This window comes from Gavia stellata, chromosome 17, assembly GCF_030936135.1.
Source record: "Gavia stellata isolate bGavSte3 chromosome 17, bGavSte3.hap2, whole genome shotgun sequence".
In the NCBI taxonomy this organism is placed as follows: Eukaryota; Metazoa; Chordata; class Aves; order Gaviiformes; family Gaviidae; genus Gavia; species Gavia stellata.
Genome location: NC_082610.1, coordinates 20,331,138 through 20,347,956, shown reverse-complemented (window position 1 = coordinate 20,347,956; position 16,819 = coordinate 20,331,138). Strand labels below are relative to the sequence as shown.

The 16,819-nt window shown below is 50.3% G+C and overlaps 1 protein-coding gene across 1 annotated transcript in view; it reads left to right on the top strand.

Annotated features, from left to right (window-relative positions):
* Window positions 1–14,499, top strand: part of CRACR2B (calcium release activated channel regulator 2B) — a 49,342-nt gene extending 34,843 nt beyond the window's left edge. The window contains exons 11-18 of the mRNA XM_059825766.1: window positions 3,792–3,871; window positions 6,775–7,069; window positions 7,249–7,390; window positions 7,626–7,707; window positions 10,694–10,808; window positions 12,449–12,556; window positions 13,268–13,344; window positions 14,388–14,499. Coding sequence (XP_059681749.1) covers window positions 3,792–3,871; window positions 6,775–7,069; window positions 7,249–7,390; window positions 7,626–7,707; window positions 10,694–10,808; window positions 12,449–12,556; window positions 13,268–13,344; window positions 14,388–14,472 — 984 coding nt within the window. The 3' untranslated portion in view covers window positions 14,473–14,499. The remainder of the gene's footprint in view (window positions 1–3,791; window positions 3,872–6,774; window positions 7,070–7,248; window positions 7,391–7,625; window positions 7,708–10,693; window positions 10,809–12,448; window positions 12,557–13,267; window positions 13,345–14,387) is intronic.
* Window positions 14,500–16,819: the final 2,320 nt, after the last annotated feature.

The window sequence follows — 16,819 nt, the reverse complement described above, 5'->3', positions numbered from 1 at the left end:
CTTCTTGGACCCATCCCTGCCACTGTGTGTCTTTGCCTGCTCTGCCACCACACTCCACTTGAACATCTGGACGTAGCTGCCTTGCAGTGAGGACAGGCAGTGGTAGGCTGCAAGAGACTTTCTGGCTGGTGTGTAAGGGAACGTGGAAGGAAGCACGGGGATCGTGCCCAGGTAGGGGACGAGATGCCCTGCTGGGGGAGAGGCTGGAGTTCTTCTCCAAGTGGAGCAGCAGCTGTGTAAAATAACCTCAGTAACTATTTTGGGTGGAAGTGAGGTGTGTGTGTATGTGCCTTTATTTGTTTCTGAAATCTGAAGGAAGATTATTATTTTTTTTCCCCCCATTTTTAAAGCTGCTAAGTGCGTGCGTGCACCAGAGCTTCCCACTCCCTCGTGGAGAAGTAATAAGCACAGTCACTCTGTAGCAGTGCAAGCAGGGAAAGAAAATGGTTTGTTCTCCTCTTTCCATGCGTAGTGCTTCATCAGCTTCTGGGTTCCTGTGGGTAGGGTGGGTGGCCCGTGGAGACCACTGTTCAGGTATGCGCCCCTCTGTGTGCAAAGCTTGTCCGCTTCTCCTCTATTCTCTCCTTTTCTCCCACTGGGACCTGCTCAGGGCTGCTCTGAAACAAGGCAGTTGCAGGTGGACCTAAGAAAGAGCCTAGCAGAGAGAGTCATAGTACAGAGGAGCTGCTTTCTCCCCTCTCCCTGTGCTGGCAGTAGGGATGGGGAAGCAGGGTGAACTCCTCCTACCATCACTGCTCATCTGGTGAGCCTGTGTCATGCTGGGCAGATGAAGCCCGTACTGGAGTAAAGCTTTTTTCCTTTGTCAGCCAGGACATTTTGTTGGCCGCTCTCGTTTCAGTCCCCAGGAAAGCGAGGCTCCAAGGGATTGCAGAGATGCTGCTATCCTCATAAACCTGCAGAAGATCTGCTGTCCAGCCCGTCCCACTGTAAGGGGGTGAGAAAATAGCAATACTTCCCTGCAGCAGCAAAAAGGAGAGCCCAACCTTCTGATGGGGATCCCTAGTGTGTGGCACACTCTCTGGCAGAGTGTATCAATGCTTTTACGGGCTAAAAAGGAACCCAAGGCCTTAATAACTCTCTGTTAGTGCTGGGAAGAGTTGTGTTATTTCTGTGAAATGAAGGTGTGATGAATGCTGGTTCTTTCATAGCAAAGATTTTGAAGTGGTTGGAAGGAGGAGTTGGGCTGTACGCAGCTGATAGCAAACCAGCGCCGCTCCTTTGCGCTTCCCGGTGCCCAGCTTAATACCTTGCTCTTCATAAGAGTTTCTGCCCTTGCCAGGGTGGGCAGACCCTGGCCCCACAGCACTGTGGGGCACTGTTCTGTCCCAGTGCCTAGGTCACAGCTAGCAATGTGTGGCTATTTCTGCCTATGTGCAAACCATTGCTGGGTGCTTTTAAGACCCAGGGGCTGCGGGTTCAGTTTCACACCCATGACCCATCTGGCTATGGAGTTATGCTTTCATGCTGTATGTTGGCAGAGGACATTTAATGTCTGCTTATCATGAAGAGTGTTTTGGGACTTTGACTACATTGGATACGTATTTGCATTTCACTGATAAACCTGAGTTTTTCCTATCCCACTGATAAACCAGAATCTTTCCCATCCAAAATGCTTGTACATGTGCTGTTGTTGTGCAATCCTTGCCATCGTGTGTTGTACAGCTGTGATGTCACGTCTGTCCCTTTACCATCCTGGTGAAGAGCCAAATGTTACGCAAACCTGGCAGGCCAATAAAGCATGGCAGAAGCAATGGCAAAACGTGCCCCGTTGTTTCTCCTTTCTTACTCAGGTACGTACTCTGCAGGCTGCTTCCTCTCCGGGCAGGGTGGTGCCACAGCAGATTGCCTGGGAGTCCCTTTGCTCCAGAGGTGGCTTGAAGCTTGCGACTCGGCTCCGGTGGGCTGTAACACAACTGTCTTGTGTCTGTGTGTCTCGAGGGTGCCGTTGAGTGAACCTGCTCAAACCCCGAGAACTTCCTCCTCCATCCCCACTGGAGAACCACTCATTGGCTAAATCACAGCCTGATAGCAGTGTTGACCAAAGGGTCGCTACGCACTTGGGGGTCCTTTGCCTTGGAAGATACGTGCGCCACAGTTGTGAACTTCTCAGTGCTGGGTTGCTTCTGAAGCTGGGGCTTCTCTTGAAGACCAGTTTTATATGTAAAAAATGTTTTTGGGGTTTTTTTTTTTCCCCCCCCTCAACGTTCCTAGTTGGGTGAGGTCCTCTGTGGAGTCCAGAGTGTCTCCTTTTGTTGGACTGCATTGCGGTAAAGGTGTCCTGGGAGTTCTGGCCAACTAAGCGGCTTCTTAATTTTTTGCTTTTTAAAATAAGCCAGGGGTTATTGAAGAAATAATCTTCGTAGTCCTCCCCTGGGCTGTGGGCCTGTCCAGAGCTGCCTGCAGGTGTTTGGTCAAGCGCAAAACTGCTGCCAGAGGCAGATCTGGCAGGCTGCAGACTCTTCTTTCCCCACCTTTACCCCCAGAAATAACTCGTGAGGATGTGTCAGAAATGTCCAGGCTTACAGAGCGAGTACATCTCCCTTTCCCCCAGCGCCGAGGCGGTGGGCACCTTGCCAGGCTGTCTCTCGCTTTGTGTTTTGTGTGTGTAGCCAGAGCAGTTGGCCAGTCCGTTTGGGGGTGAGGGGGGGCTAGTCTCTCTCTACAATTACCTGAAAGGGGGTTGCAGAGAGGTGGGTGTTGGCCTCTTCTCCCAAGTGATGAGTGACAGGACAAGAAGAAATGTCCTCAAGTTGCGCCAGGGGAGGTTCAGACTGCATATTAGGAAAAATTTCTTTACGGAGAGAGTGGTGACACACTGGAACAAACTGCCCAGGGAAGTGGTGGAGTCACCATCCCTGGAGGTGTTCAAGGAAAGTGTGGACGAGGCATTGTGGGACATGGCTTAATGGGCATGGTGGTGGTTTTTTTTGGTTGGTGGTTGGACTTGATGATCTTACAGGTCTTTTCCAACCTTAATGATTCTGTGATAGTCTTTAGCATGGCATTTGGGGGAGCTGGCAGGTCAATTCTCTCCGTGCCGGAGCTTTTCCTGCGTGATCTTGGGCAAGTTGCTCATCTTTGACTCTGCTGGGGGTGACAAAGCTGCTGTATGAGGGGAAGCGGGTTGCAAGAGGAATTCTCCTGCTTTCTCCTTCTCTGGGGAGCTGGCAAACACTGCCTGTAGGAAGTGTGTAGTCTGAGGTAAGTAGGAGGAAAGCATGGAGAGGGACGTTCATGTAAGGCAGAGCACGTGCATTGCCCTTTGCAGAGCAGTCTCCTCCCGTTCCTATGGTGCGTGTGCCACTCTGGGTGAGTACCGGTGGAGAAGGGGTACTAGTGCCTTCTGAGGAAGGGGCAGTTGGTCTGTTCCACAAAACATCAGCATAATAGAAAGGCAGGTGGGGAAAGAGAGATTCAGCTCTGAGACCAAGTGGAGAATGAGCCACAGAACTGAAAGCTCTGGCTGGCTAGAGGAAGAGTTCCGTTTGGGGCACCACCATTTTTGACAGATTTTGTTGCAAAGGGGAAAAAGCAGCATCGGTGGTGCTTTCTTGCATGAGTTAAATGAGATGAACTGAGAAAAACAAGCCCTGTGCTCACCTCTGTTCAAGCCTGCCGGTGGGGCACTACCACTGCATGGTGCAGGGCTGCGAGGGTTCCAGCCTTGCCTCCCCGACGCGGTCTACAGAGGTGGCGAGTGGTTGAACTGGGGCCGGTCAGGTTCCTGGCTCCTAATCACGTTCTTCATTCCTTCTCTTTTCAACTTCCAGGCACCTCAGAGCAAAAAACCCCTGTTGAAGAAAGGGTCAGTGCTAGGCAGTTACCTGCTGGACGACAAGCCGGTCAAACGGTTAGATGGGCATCTGTGTTGTGTTCGTGGTGTCGGTCTGTGCCCGCTGGAGTACGTTGCCAGTCGAGCTGTGTCCTGTGTCTAGTTCTCCCCGCTCGGTGCTGGCTGGTTTTGGGCATGTGGGGAGGTGCAGCTTGACTGAGGCTCTCGCTGCCTATTGGCATCAGGTTGTGTTGGCTGAGTGTGAAGCTGAGGATGCTGTTAGCTAATTTCCACCCCCCTCCCGGCTGCTTCTACATGGAGCAACGGGGGAGCAAACCTAAATGCCATCAGAAGCTATGGGAGTCACGAAGGCTGCCTCTGACCGAGCCAGGCAGCTCCATTAAAACGACTGGATCATCTCCCAGGTGTGCCAATTCCTCCTCGGGCAGAAATCCTGTCCACTGGCGCCTCATGCCAGAGCCCATATCCCTGGGGCACGGGAGAGGGCAGGAGTTGCACAAGGCTCTCTCTGGCAGCTGAAAGCCCCAGGGAAAAGGCCCAGCTCCAGGTGGGTTCATCCTGCCCATCTCCCTCCACACCTATGCAGATGCTCACCTGGCACACCAGGCCTCCCCTTCAGCCAGGAAAACACATCTGTGTGGCCAAGGCCTTTTTTTTTTTCTCCCCCCCCCCCCCCCCCCCCCGCCACTCTACACGTAGACTGTACAGTGGCTTCAATACCCACATACTACTTGCCTGAGCTGTGCTGGCATTGAGCATCAGCCCTTGCGAACTAGTTGTGTGACCAGCACGCTGGTATTGCCCAAAAGCCTGGTTCCTCCGAGAGCCTTGACCCGGCTTGGAGCTGGATCTCCCCTGCAACTGCTGGCCCCAAACAGGTTTTAAAGGTGGCATGCTTCCCTGTTTCCTACCAGGGCTCTCCAGAAGGTTCTACCGCTTCCCAGTTTCTCCTGGTGCCAACCAGAGACATAGGTCTAGGCTCAGAGTTTCTTCCAGCTTCAGCTCACCCTTAGTGTTTGTAATTCTGCTAGTGGCATTTAAGAATTGAGCTTCAGGCTCCTGGGCTCACGGACTGATGGAAAACCAGGTGAACTGTGAAGCAGGGCTGATTCTTGAGCCCAGGCTGGGAGGTTGCTTGGACAGGTCTGAGGCAGAGCTCTTTCACGGCTGCATGACTGGCAGACATGCTAGCCATGGGATCAGACACCCAAATTCTCCCATCCTCCTCCCCAGCTATTTTTTTGCAAAGATCCTGCTAGCTGCTGCTGGCATAAACCCACCGGAAAGGCTTAACAGGGGAAGAGGTCCGGCAGTGAGGGTGATGTGAGAAGGGGAGAAGTATTTGTTGGTCCTGTGTCCATCCCAGTGCTGTGTCACACCACATTGCTTGAGAAACATGAATAAAATCCATTAGATCTGGAGTCGCTGTTTAGAAAGCTTTGTGTCTGTCCCTTTCCCCCCCACCCCGAAGAGGCTTTTGAGTTTCAGCCCCTCATTGCTGCTACTCCTGCCAGCCCTGGGAGATGGGGGCTGTTCCCCTGAGCCTGAGCCTGGGAGGATATGTCTGTTTTCCATGGGGAGAGGTTCCAGCTGGCCTGGCTCTGGGCTGGCGTTTGGGGCAGGTGCAGGGAGGACAACCAGGAACGGGAACTCCCTTTCATGGGAATAAGTGTAGGCATGGCAGCAGGTGAATTTTGCAGCCCTGGTGAGGTGTACACACAGGATTGGGAGAGGAGAGTTGTTGCCTTGATTCCTGCACTAGGAGCAAGAGAAAAATCTTGCAGAGAGAGGTGGGATGTGCTGCTTCTGGAGAGATTGACCGTAGTAAGCCTCTGGTCTCTCTAATTTGCTTCCAAATGCAATCTGGTGGCCAATGAAGGGAATGGAGATATCTGTGGTGGTTAAAATCCTTTGAGTTCTAAGCCTTCTCACTCCCTTCATCTAGTTCTTTAACCGTGGAAAGCCAAGGCAGAGCTAAGATGCTGCTTTGCTCCTCAGCAATGATTCCAGTAGTTTAAATTGGTTATTCTAGCTGTTCTTTCGAAGACTGTTCCTCCACTTACCATGTCAGCTCTACCCCCAGTGAACAAAGCCCATCAGCCTGCTCTTACGTAGGCACAGTCAGTGCAACACCTATTCCCCACTACCGCAGCTCGGGCACGGGTCCTGGGGTCTTCTTGCCATTGCGAACGCAGCGTGGCTGGTTGGAAGCTTTGTAAAACAAACACCTCTCGGGTCCAGGCTCCCTTACCTCGGGCCAGGCGTGGATCCAGGCCTGAGCAGAGCCAACCCCAGGCAAAATGACCCTGGTGTGGGCACGCTGACTGCAATTTGCAGACCTGTGGCAGGTTGCTGCTGCCTGAACTCAGCAAGACTATGCTGGAGCAGTGTTCGGAGGTGATGGGCTGCTTTCCCGGAGCGCGGCTGTGTGTCTTCAGCACAGGGCGGCAACATGCGTGCATGCCGCGTGCGGCCTCCGAGGACCATCAGCCAACCCTACCGCCTACAAACCCCTTTTCACTAACCTCAAAACCTTTGTCGCTTCTTTTTGTGTTGTGTTGAGTAATAAAAATGGGGGTGGGCGGGTGTTGCTTTTTTTTAAAAAAGAAAAAAAATGTTTTTCCTGTTGCCACCTTTGTATGCTTTGCCTCATTTTTCAGTATGGGGGGAAGTAGGAGGCAAAGAATCCTTGAAAAACCCAGAAGGTGGGAATTTTTATTAAAATTAATGAAATATATGTCGGCACATACAAGTACGGCACAGCTCAGGTGAGCTGTCTCCCTTTCCCTAGGGGTGCCACTGATGCCTTAGTCACAGGGATTATGGGGAGCGTATGTATGAAGTGGAGTTCCTGCAAGCATTGCATATCCACTAATTGGATCGTGTTGGTTGTTTTGGGAATTTGCAACCTCCTCCTCTTCCCCCCACCCTATTTGTGGTGCCTGTGGGCTTTAATACAGACAACTGGCCTCTGCGGACCTTCCCTTCACCTTCCCGATGGATGTGGCAGTGGAAGAACCCAACAGAAAGAACTGTAAATACTTCCCAGGCAATGGGACGTGGCTGAAGACAGGAGAAGGAGGCAGCACAAACTTCGAAGAGAAGAGCAGAGACAAGGAGAGATTGCCATTGGCAGCAGATGCTGAGTGGTTGAAGATGACTTGGAAGGGTGATGCTGATTGTAGAAAAAATGCAGATGGATTAGACCATGCTCCATTGCCTCCTAGAGGACAGCCTGTTGGCACCGAAACCAGGGTGAGTCTAATGTCTTGGGGTTCTTCCTCAAACACCTGCTACCAGGGACTTGAGGGTTTCTGACTGTCTTCCCATCTAACTCCAGCTCCGTAGGCATTGAACCCCTGCACTATAAACCTAAATCAAAGCGCAGGCTGTAGCTGGGCTTTTCAAAACTGCATCCCTTTCTTCTGTTGTAGCTCCAGGCACTGGAACCAGCCAGCTGTTTCCCAGACCGCATCTTTAAAGTGGTGTTTGTAGGGAACTCTGGCGTTGGGAAGAGTTCCTTCATCCACCGCTTCTGCTATGACAGGTTCTTGGCTGAGCTCAATGCAACTATTGGTAAGTAACAGGGTTCCTGACTCATCTTGGCTAAGAAGGGTGGGAAAGTCAGCCTGGGCACATGCTTTTTGCCCGTATTTTAGCCCAACTAAAGATAAAGGTGGTCCCTCTCCCAATTTTGAATCAGTCTTGCAATTTCCCTGAACGAAATAGCGTTGATCTTGGCCATTGGCCTTGCGATGGCAAGCTGCTCTCTCCCCATCCTCTCTTATGATCATTGTTACCTTCCTGACAGGTATCGATTACCAGGTGAAGAGTCTGATGGTGGATAACACCCAGGTTGCCTTACAGCTGTGGGATACAGCTGGACAAGAAAGGTAAGCAATTTCTGTGAGGATGCCCTACTGCCACGCTCAGTGGAGGAAACAGGAGGAAAGGGGAAGAGTGCATGCCCCTGGTTTCTGTCTCTGGGAAAACTGTTAGCTTCAGAAGGACCAGAGAGGTCGCAGCAGCTATTCCAGTGCTGAACCTGCAGCATAGGTCTGTTTCGGAGATTTCTAGAAGCTGTGGCTGCGAAGCGGAGCCCGGGGAGATCGCTCTGAGGACTGACGGAAAAGTAGTTTTCCATATGTCTGACCCGCACGCTTGTGGCTTCAGGTAGTCTATCCATAAATCACTGCACGGCGTGGGGTTCGAAGGTCCTCTAGCCCTCAAAGCTCTCCTGCATCAGCCTGCTTCTGGGAAAAACTGCAGGACAGGGCTGCAGATTAGGGTAGAAATGAAGGCTCTGGGGAGACATCCTCTTCTCAGATTCAGTTGCGCTACTGTTCAGAGGGTGGAAAGGAGTGTGTGAACCTTTCCGGATCTGATTCAGGCAAAGCCGGCTGAATTAGTTTGACCTTGTGGGGAAGGAGATTTGAATTACCCTGCTGGACTCTGTCAGTGAGGTTATCGGCCCCTTCCACTGTCCCTTCTGCTGATAGACTCGTGGAAGTGATAATCTTTGGTAGAAGGGCAGCGTAGCTTTTTGCGACCGTGAATACAGGTTCCCCATTTGAAGGCCTCTAGTTTCAAAAGCTTGGGGTATCACTAGATGGTACCAGCACTGTTGGTGAGGATCAGAGTAGTAGAGGACACATTTGACCCTCATCTGCTACTAGAGATGTAAGCCCACCACTACCTTCATGTAAATTAGACTTTATTTAGGATGCACTTTGAAGCTGAAGATGGAAAAGCTATTTCAAGGGGGCTGTTAACCTCAAGAGCCTGGCAAAAATAAGTACTGGGTATTTTGGGCTAAATACGTTATGGGGGCAGGCCTTCAGGAGGCAGCTGAGGTCATGGGAATATTATAACCCTGAGCTGTGCCAAGAGTAATGATGCTGTCTACCTCAGTCAGCGAGACCATGCAGACCTGGGTGGGAATGTATTAAGTAGGAGTATCTACTGAAAAGCAAACTATTCCTTCCAAAATCAAGCTTCATGCTGAAGAAATAATGATTTTTGAGAGGACTCCTTTGGTTATTTCAGTGCAGAAGCTGGGCCCCTCACTCCAAGAAGGACATTGAGGTGCTGGAGCGTGTCCAGAGAAGGGCGACGAAGCTGGTGAGGGGTCTGGAGCACAAGTCTGATGAGGAGCGGCTGAGGGAGCTGGGGTTGTTCAGTCTGGAGAAGAGGAGGCTGAGGGGAGACCTCATCGCTCTCTACAACTCCCTGAAAGGGGGTTGTGGGGAGGTGGGTGTTGGTCTCTTCTCCCAAGTGACGAGTGATAGGACAAGAGGAAATGGCCTCAAGTTGCGCCAGGGGAGGTTCAGGCTGGATATTAGGAGAAATTTCTTTCCTGAGAGAGTGGTGAGACACTGGAAGAGGCTGCCCAGGGAGGTGGTGGGGTCACCATCCCTGGAGGTATTCAAGGAACGTGTGGACGTGGCACTGTGGGACATGGTTGAGTGGGCATGGTGGGGTTGGGTTGACGGTTGGACTTGATGATCTTACAGGTCTTTTCCAACCTTAGTGATTCTGTGATTCTGTGTGACATGAAGTGTGACATTTTACTGAGGCCAGATTGCATCGGAGGCCAAATTTCAAGATTTTGTTTCTGCAGAAGGACCTTTAGGGTAGGCCCCTGCAGCATTAGCAGGTCTTAGACATGTACTTGCAAGAGAGAACTTGGCTCAATGCTGATACTGGAGACCTGGGAAGAAGCAAAAGCTTTTCTTACTTCTAGAGAAATATTAATTACTTCTAACTGGAAGTGTCCAACCATGAATATGCTATGGAAGAGATAGAGGAACCCCTTGGAGCATGCAAGAACTCCTTGGAGACCTCTCTGAGACCGGTGCACGCTACATTTGATGTTTCTTCTGGAGCATCTAGCCTGTCTTGTAGTTCCAGAGGTGTACCTTGACTGCCAAAGACAGAGTCTGTGCTTTCTCAGTGGGGTAATCGCCAGAATGTCATGCCCTTATTGTAGTGAGAAAGAACAGGCTTCAGGCAATCATCTGAAGAGTTCAGGAGGGTCACTACTTGCTGTAGGTTTACTTGGCTCTCAATAGACTAGGAGAGCTTGTTATCCTGTGCAGGGCTGAAATACACAGCTCTCCAGTGAGAACTCGGTACTTGTGTTGCGTTTAATTCCATCAGTTTGCAATCGATGTGGTTATATCGTGGCCCTGTCACAAACTGCTTACAGATTTTATGGTTGTGTTTTTTGGGTTTGGGGTTGGTTTTTTTTGGTTGTTGGAATTTATTCCCAAAATACAAGTCTGTTGTTCTATCTGGTACCCACAGGACAAAGTAGATGTCTGGTGGGAGTTTCTCCTGGAAATTGTGTCTAACTGCTGATTTTATGTAGGATGGCATTGCTTTATAGCTTCAAAACTGGAAACAGACTGTGTTGATGCTGAAATCTTAATTGCTGTTTTGGCAGGACTGGGGCAGACATGCATGCCTAGTTTATACTGTGGTACAGCTTAGTCTGCCGATTCTTCCAGACTCTAGAGAAAAACCATGTTTTTTCCATCCATTTCCCTTTCTATAGGCAATTACTTTTTCCTTTCCCACCTAAACAGAGTCTTCTGTTTCTTTCCACCTGACCTGCTAAGGTCTTCCTTCCTGCTTTCTCAGCACCACGCATTTGGAAGGACTCCTACTTACCCATAGCTGCCTGGCCTGCCTCAAAGGTGCAAGGATCTGACCTGTCTGTCACCAGTCTGTACGCTCCAGCCCCAGGGGACACACGTCACGCACAGGGGCTGCCAGGCTTTGCAGAGAGCCTGCGCTAAAAGACAGATAACCCCGTTCTGTTTCTCGTCATTACACAGCCGTGGTTCTGAGAGTGCCTTTGGTTTCGTTTGGGCTCAGGTTTCGGAGCATTACCAAGCAGTATTTCCGGAAGGCGGATGGGATTCTGGTGATGTACGATATCACGGCCGAGTGCTCCTTCACGGCGGTGCGGAACTGGATGAGCAGTGTCCAGGTGAGAGCAGGGCCTCGGGTCTCTAACGCTGGTGGTGTTGCCGCTGCCTTGCTCCAGACCAGCTCCAACACTCTGTTTGGGAGCGCTGTTCTCCGATGCCCAAGAGGTCCTATCGACCATGGGAAGATGAATTATCAAAGCAGATGCTATGGGTACTGCCTGTGGTAGTCAGTTTGGGACCAGGGGCTTCTTGTTGAAGATACCAAGGCTAGTGGTAGCCCGTTAAATGAGGGAGGGCTGTTTCTATGGCAGAAGGTGGTGGGAGCTGCCAAAACAGCAGTGTGTGTTTGTAAGCAGCCCATGTGCATTGGCAACGCATCCTAAACGTGCTCACGTCACACCTACGCACAGGGAAGGGAGGCAGCCCTGGTGCGTTTAGGCTCAGACCGGCAGCATGTACGGACAGCGCTTCGCATGATCACATCCTGACTCTGCTTGGAGATTTCTAGATGAGACTGAAATATTAGTAATAGCTTTTTTTTTTTTTTTCTCATTTGCTTCAACTTTAACAGTTGATTTTTTTTTTTTTCTTTTCTTTTTCATTTGTTGACTGTGTGTTAATACTGTAGTCTGCCCCCAAACTCTCAATAAAAGCATTCATTTGTGGCTTGTATCTGCTAGGGGAGACAAAAATACCTGTCTGCATAATTTAAATAAGTTGTGTGAGGATGACTTGGAGCTGAAGGGAAATTGTCAAGGGCTGTTTTGTTTTGATTGTGCTGAGTCTCAAAAACCAACGTCTAAGTGAAATTAATAAGCACAGTTGGAGGTTTCTAATATTATTAACATCCACAGGGGAAAAAAACCCAAAAAACAAAACCACTTTGCTATTTCTTTGGACTCTAAAAGATCAAAGGTTAAGATTTTCAAAACTGACCAGCCTCTGAAAATCAGGCTCCGTTCAGGAAGGTTAAACTGAGCACACAGAAAATCAAAGCACCCACAATCTGTAACTTTTAATAATCTTACTACTTTTCCTTTCCCCATCTTAGTATTTATCTTGCTTTGAAGCTGTTCAGGTACTGTAAGTCATCCAGGGCAGTCAAGTTTGGAAATCACTTGGAGCCTTGTTCTGCATTCCTTGCTCTGGTGATGTTTTAGTGAGCCAGTAGAACTAGAGGGAGTTTTACCAAAGGTAATGGGCTCCAGGAATCGCCTAGGAATAACAGTGCCTACAGAGACCCTATACGAGAGTTGAAAGTTGCTTAGCTTGCTTGGCTAGTGAATTTTCAGCAAGGGATGGTTGAGTTTAGGACAGCACATCAGACAAACAGTACCGCACGTACACACAAAAATTATTGAACTTAATAAGAAGCTCTGCCTGAACTTAAATTCTCAACAGCCTATGGGGCAAACTGCTTTTCTTTAGGCTTGTTATTTCCCAGAGAGGAACTCAGTCCTGTCTCCCCTCTCTCAGCAGCCCAGCTGTACATACCAAACATTTGAAATACATTCCCATAGTTTAAGCTTCCTTCCAGAAATCCCTGGGGCTATTTGAGGAATGGCCCTTTAATGAGCTAAAGGGCCTGATCCTGCTGCCACTGAAGGTCTTGTTTGCATGAGCTGGAACAGGATCTGCTCCAAGATATTTCCCTCCCTCAGCTGAGTCTCTTGGGTGCTTTACTCTGTTTCTTTTGCAGGAAGGTATCGAGGATGGAGCTGTGGTCTTTCTGCTTGGAAATAAAATGGATGCGGCGCAGAGAGAGACCCGGCACGTGCCCAAGGTGGAGGGGGAAAGGCTGGCGAAGGTGTGACTCTGTGCTCTGCAGCCTCCCTCCAGCTGTGAGCAGGGCAGCCTGGCTGGCAGGAAGCCCTTCTTGGAGCCATTTCCCAGTATGGTACCTTCCCTCTCCCCCCTGTTCCCTGTTTCTCCAATGCAAATATGTACCGAGATCCCTCTGGTACCAGGGATGCTGGCCAGCATGTGGCAGACAATGGCCCTTGAGGCATGCTCATGTATTTCTCTTGAGGCTTGAGGCCTCCCTACGGTGATGCTCAGTCTTTCCGAGGGGAGCATGCAAGGCTGGTTTCCTATTTGAGGACTCCCCTAACGCGTGCTCTGCAAAATCGTCCTGCCTCCTTCCTCACTCCCTGCGTCTGCATGCCCACTGGTACCTTGGCCTCCTGGGTGGGGGGAGGCAGGGTTTCAGAGGTGTTCCCCATCTTCTGAACTCCGCCACACAAAGGTAAGGGAATCCAAGTACCCTGGGCAGATGTTTTCTCTTCCCAAATAACACCCCCAGTGTTCCCTGCTGGACCCCCAAAGCTGGAAAAGCACCTCCTTTTCCTGGGTTGGTGAGCAGGGCGTGCGCCCCGGCGGGCGGTAACAGCCACCCTCCTGGCCCCAACTGCTCTCGGCAGAGTTGCCGGCGGCGAGGGCGGACCAGCTCCCAGGGACGTGGGTGAATGGTGGGGGAGAGCTGGCAGCCAACGTGGGTGCCTGCTGTGCTCTCTGGCAGGAATACAAGGCTGTCTTCTACGAGTGCAGCGCGATGACTGGCTATAACATCACGGAGCCCATGCTGCACATGGCCAGGTCAGTGAAGGGGAACAGTCGCCCTGGGACGTTTCCCAAGCTGTAGGTGATTGGTGTGGGCTCTCCTGGGGAGTGGGCAAGAAGAGGGGGTTGTCAGAGACTGACTTTCTGCCATGGCACAAAAAAGACCTGGAGCAATACGCTCCTCCCCCCCAACTCCAGGTCCTTGTCTTCTGTGCCTGGAGAATACCAAGTGTAGACTGGACGTTACCGCATGCAAAGCTTCATCTGGCAGAGCTGGCTGTTGAAAGATTGGGAGTTTAATTTGAATATTTCATCACAAAAACCTTGTCTACTATCCCAGATTTCAAGTTGGCATTCTCAGTCTGAAGTCTGCATGCAGCTCTAAGGGTTTTTTCTTCCTTCTCTTATTAAACATTACACAGAATGCGATATCTTGGTGGCAATATTTTTAAAGAAGGGAGATAAGACATTTTGTAAGGCTGAAAGAACTTTGCTCTAAGATTTTTAGTTTTTAAAAAAGCAAGTAGTTTTGAAAAAAGTCTTTGAAATCTTGCAAGAAAAATATCCTTTTGTTTTCTTTTATCCCTTTGCCTCCTGCTGTATCATCTCCGTTAAATTCACAGCAGGACTTAGCTGTTCATTAACTGGGATGATTTACTTACCTGCTAGGTAAATCACGTCTCCCATAGCACATGCCTTCAGCGTGCTTTATTACCGTGTTGCTGCCTGAGATGGCCCAGGCAGGTGAAGCCTGGGATTCTGCCATCAATGTGGGAGCTTGGGAATGAGGCACTGACCGCTCACGCCCCGGTCTGGTGCTCTGACTCACGGCTCTGACTAAGCCGTGCTGTCCCCTCTTGTATGTGTCCAGTTTCTTTCCCTGTTCCCTGGAAATCCATGCTTATTTTCTGTGTGCGGTTTATCTAGCCCAACTCCCAGAGAAGCCGGGTCTTTGGGCCAGTCAGTTTTTATAATCCTAAATGTCCCTGGCTGATGGGGAGCTAAGGGCAGAGCCAAATGCCTCGGCAGGAAGATCTCGATAACCGGGTTATGGTTTTGATCTGTGCTGTTTGTTCCAGGTTGCTGACAGCACAAGAAGACAGGCAGAGGGAGAATGCCCTGCAGCTGGAAGATGTCAGCAGGAGGAAAGGTTGCTGCACATAAGGCACATCAATGTGTCAGCAAGAGACATGTGCCAACGCTGTTTCATGAAGCTGGGGTTCCTTTTGAGCAAGCCGAGTCTGATGGTATCAGCTCTGCAGAGACCTGGGGAAGCTGCAGCTCTTCCCCATCTGGGAATTCCAAGGCACTAAATCAGGCCAAAAAGTGCATATGATGTGCACTGTTCCATGTCCCAACTCCGCATGCAGTCCTGGTCTCCGGAGGCCTCTGCTTCTTTGGGAGAATCCGGCTGGTCTTGGCCAAGAGCACAAACTGGGCCTTCTGCCTGGAGAGGTCGCTTCCCTGTCAAAGGATGAAGTCTTGTTCCTTTTCTTTCTGGCAAAGAAGTGGCCTAGCAGCAGGGAAGGGAGGGGACAGTGGGTGCTGTGTTAGATAGAGTTTTAGTATAAGCGATAAAGGAATTATTTTAAATTTGGGCTAGCTCTAGGTAGTGATCCATTCGTCTTGAAGAGCAGCATCTCCTCTTGGTTCTGCAACAGCAGAGCCCAGCGCAAACCTACTGCGCTCAGCGGGAAAACCTCCATCAGCTCCTGTAAGATCTGGATCAGGCCCTGTATTTACTGCGAAATTTGGGTTGACTTGCCAATATTGTAGTTAACTGATTCCATATGTGGCTATAGTATGAACTGATAAATCGAGTCATCCCGATGGCTTTCTTCATTTTGTTACCCTAATGGACCTTATCACTGTCCTCTCTTACTGTGTACAGAGCAGTTGCCCTGGGACGTTCATAACCCGTTGCAGGAGCTGTGCTGTACATACCAGGGGGGCCATATATAGCCTGTTTTAAGGCTGAATGCTGCCTGTTTCCTCCCATTCTCTTATCCCTTCCTGAAAAATCTCCATCAATTAGGAACGGAAAGATCCCACCCTGCTAGCTTGACCAAAGTGCTTTCAAACGTACCGGGGCTGGAAGCACAAGGCAGCCGGCGGTGCGAAACGTACCTGGTGAAGCTTGTTCTCGTGCGGTGACCTTGCGCAATAACCTCTCTTTCCTGGTGAAGGGCCTGAGAAAGAGCGGGACTGAACGTGTTCCCGTTGGGAAGGGGCCGCCTTGTCACCGAGGAGTGGGGCAAAGCAGGGCGCGGGCTGAGGGAGGAACCGGCCCCAGAAGCGCCTCTCGGCATAGCTGCCGCTGTGCCTGGGCATGAGCCCCTGCGGATCCCTGGGCCGTGATGCTTTCTGGTTTGTAGCTCTTAGTCCCACAAGGCTTTAAGTGAGCTTTTTTTTTTTTTTGTAATGCCCCGTTCCCTTTCTTTGAGCCTGTTTCTGTATGTGACTTGGACATTTCAGGCGCAAGATGCGATACTGCAGCTGTGAAGCAGTCCCCCCAGCCGTGCAGCACAGGGAAGGCCTATATTTATTCACTGTCTTTCCTCTCTTGGGGTAAGGCGATTACTCGGAATGTCTGTTTATTGCACAAATTTCTCTGGAAATGTCCCATGCAGGAAAAGTGCTCTGAGTCACCTAGAGCCCATCAGCGTTACAAAGAATTTCCATGGCTCCTCCCAGTGCCCTTTACTGCTGATAGGAAAGAGGAAGTTTTTCTCTGGAAGAGCAGGATTCCTGACTAAAAGGAATACCTATAAGTAATAAGCTCCTGCTCAGTTCCTTACTGCTGGCTGGTTGTGGTTCACACCGTGTTTAACTGCAGTAACGCCTTCCAGAGCCCGGGAATCAGAAAGTTAGATGAGGTCCTGAAAGAACCAGGGCTGCTGGTGTGGAGTGTAGAGTAAGACCAGCTGTACTGCTAGTGGAACTGCTTGCATTTGCAAGAAACGATATTTGGGAAGGGAAATCCTCTCTGTTGTCAGAAAGCACCTGTAATCTGAACACAGACGTGGCTTTCTGGCTTTCTAACTAATGTGGCTGTGAAGGAGCACAGACATTATCACCTGTTGAATAGGTCAAACCCACCACCTGAGTTGGGGGAGCTGCTGTCAATGATTCCTCTGCATCATGCTCCAGTTGCAGGGTAATAAGGGGTGGCGCTGACGAAGAACTGGCATCTTTGGTCGAGGCACATCAATAATGCTACCAGTTACTTACCTGCAGCAGCAGGATTTGGGAAATTGCTGCAGAATCATAGAATCATAGAATCGTTTAGGTTGGAAAAGACCTGTAAGATCATCAAGTCCAACCATTACGCTAACACTGCCAAGTCCACCACTATACCATGTCCCTAAGCACCACAACTACATGTCTTTTTAATACCTCCAGGGATGGGGACTCCACCACCTCCCTGGGCAGCCACTTCCAGTGTCTGACAACCCTTTCAGTGAAGAAGTTTTTCCTAATATCCAGCCTGAACCTCCCCTGGTGCAACTTG